The sequence below is a fragment of the Limulus polyphemus genome, unplaced genomic scaffold (assembly GCF_000517525.1).
Source record: "Limulus polyphemus unplaced genomic scaffold, Limulus_polyphemus-2.1.2 Scaffold2815, whole genome shotgun sequence".
NCBI lineage: Eukaryota > Metazoa > Arthropoda > Merostomata > Xiphosura > Limulidae > Limulus > Limulus polyphemus.
In genome coordinates, this window is record NW_013668425.1 from 96,550 (window position 1) to 98,715 (window position 2,166).

At 34.6% G+C, this 2,166-nt stretch overlaps 1 protein-coding gene across 1 annotated transcript in view; it reads left to right on the forward strand.

The window, feature by feature from the left end:
• Positions 1-995: 995 nt before the first annotated feature.
• The window catches only part of LOC106467969, a 17,884-nt gene continuing 16,713 nt past the window's right edge, over positions 996-2,166 (forward strand). Inside the window, exon 1 of the mRNA XM_013928359.2 lies at positions 996-1,198. Coding sequence (XP_013783813.1) covers positions 1,106-1,198 — 93 coding nt within the window. The 5' untranslated portion in view covers positions 996-1,105. The remainder of the gene's footprint in view (positions 1,199-2,166) is intronic.

Below are 2,166 nucleotides of genomic sequence, written 5' to 3' on the forward strand. Positions count from 1 at the left end.
CTCTAAATGTGGTTCTCTGTTTGATGGAGGTGTCCATAAAGACTTTTCTTTGAAGTTCAGCGGATGTTGTTTTTCAGTAGGGTGGAGTTTGTTATGAAAACATTACTACTAATAATAATACTATATAAGCCTTACCGCTAAGTCATCGGGGAGCATTACGTGTTATTTGAGTTATTCCTTATTTTCTTTATGTTTAGTATATTAATTTTGGTAAGCATATTTATTTTCTGTTCCAGAAGAGTTTTTCTTTTGTACCATTACCTACATTTTAAAGTTAAAATCTTTTTTTTTCGAGTTAGGCCTATTGTGTAATGGAGTATTTACAAGTCATTCCTCTTTTGTTATAACAATATGTGCATTATGTAAGGCAGTGTTTCTCGAACGGTGGGTCGCGATCCCTAAAGAAAATGCGAACAGGTTTCGGAGTCACGAGCTATCTGCGCTGAGTCAAATTTTTTTTTACGAGTCCGAGAGGTGCACATATCACCTTTGTTATGAACCACGACGAACTTATTTTACATCCTTGTACAGATAATTGGGGTCGCGATGATCAAAGCCCGGACGCGGGGGTCGTCTGGCAAATCCGCTTGAGAAACACTGGTGTAAAATAAGACACATGAGTTGGCGGATATCGGTAGGCGTATATATTATAGCTAATGTATATGTTCACATACGTCTGAATGATTTATCAAAATATTTCATATTTAGCTGGAAGAATGATAAGATTAAAGATGTTATCAGTGCCACTGACGTTATGAAAATATAAACGTCATTGACATAGTTATATATAATTTCGCTTTGACAGGACTTGTTTACAGTTATTCATAAAAAAAATGACATTATCTGATGTGTTATTCTTACTCAGTCGTATATGTTTTAAATGGTTATTTGTGTTTATTGCGAAATGTTGACACATCAGACTTCGTGTTTAATTCCTTGGTGTAATAAAGGAACCCGAAGTGATTACAATTTTATAGTTGTACAGAGGAAGTGAACGGTTGCGCCCATCCGCGTGCATAATTCATTTCCTGTGTACGTCTTGTTGAAAGCACAACTATATTACTTGTACTTTGTAGACAGTGATAAAAACTAAATCTTAACAGCTATGTTCAGGACAAGTAATCAAGGGCTAATTCGTTGCAAGTCTCTTTCTGGTATGCCAAAACTCGAAGGGTATCTAAGTAAACGCGGTAAACTGGTAGGTTTGTTTTTCTTCAAATATTTTGTGACGTATTCATGGTTTAATTAAGGCGAGGAGACCTAGTCAATATGAAGTTAATGTAGTTCTTGTTTAAATTAAAAGTGAAGAAAAACAAAGATAACACGTGAGAAGGAAAATGATATATAAGCCTAGAGGAGATTGGTAACTAAAATAGAATCAGTATGTTTATTGTTTATACAGTATCATCTAAGTAATTCACTGGAACACTGTTTTCAAATGGCATGGTTAAAGACGAAAAAGTTGAGATTTTTCCTTCAAACATTAAAACTTACAAAAATCAACTTATTTCATATGAAAGGTATTATAGCTGATATAAAAATAAATAAAATTTAATAAATAACAAATAAAAATAAAATTCCGCCCCTACACCCAAGTCACACGCTAATAATACTTAGCGTTCAATCAGTGTTAGTTTGTTTGTTTGTAATTATGCACAAAGCTGCACAAGGGCTATCTGTGCTCTGCCCGCCACGGGTATCGAAACCCGGTTACTAGCGTTGTAAGTCCGCAGACATACCGCTTTACCACTGGAGGGCGCCAGTGTTAGAGAAGCATTGTTGGAGTTGTATTAAAGGGAAAATAATTGATGTTCATTATTTAATTTCTGTAGTGTATATTGGTGTATAGAAGATACTGATACCAGAAATAAACGACTTTATAACACCAAAATGTTGTACTTATTTAATTAAACACTCTACGTTTCGCTTTACAGCTTCTTCAGGAGCGTTCAGTAGAACACAAACCGGAAGAATACTGTAAAGCGAAACGTGTAATGTATAATTAAATAAGAACATCATTGTGGTATTATAAAGTCATTTATTTCTAGTATTAATTAATGACTTTAAACATAAATAGTATGCGCTATTGTTGGGGTATTTCCACAGGAATGGTAATATTTCAATTATTTGGATAGTTGGGCCCGGCATGGCCAAGTGGTTAGGGAG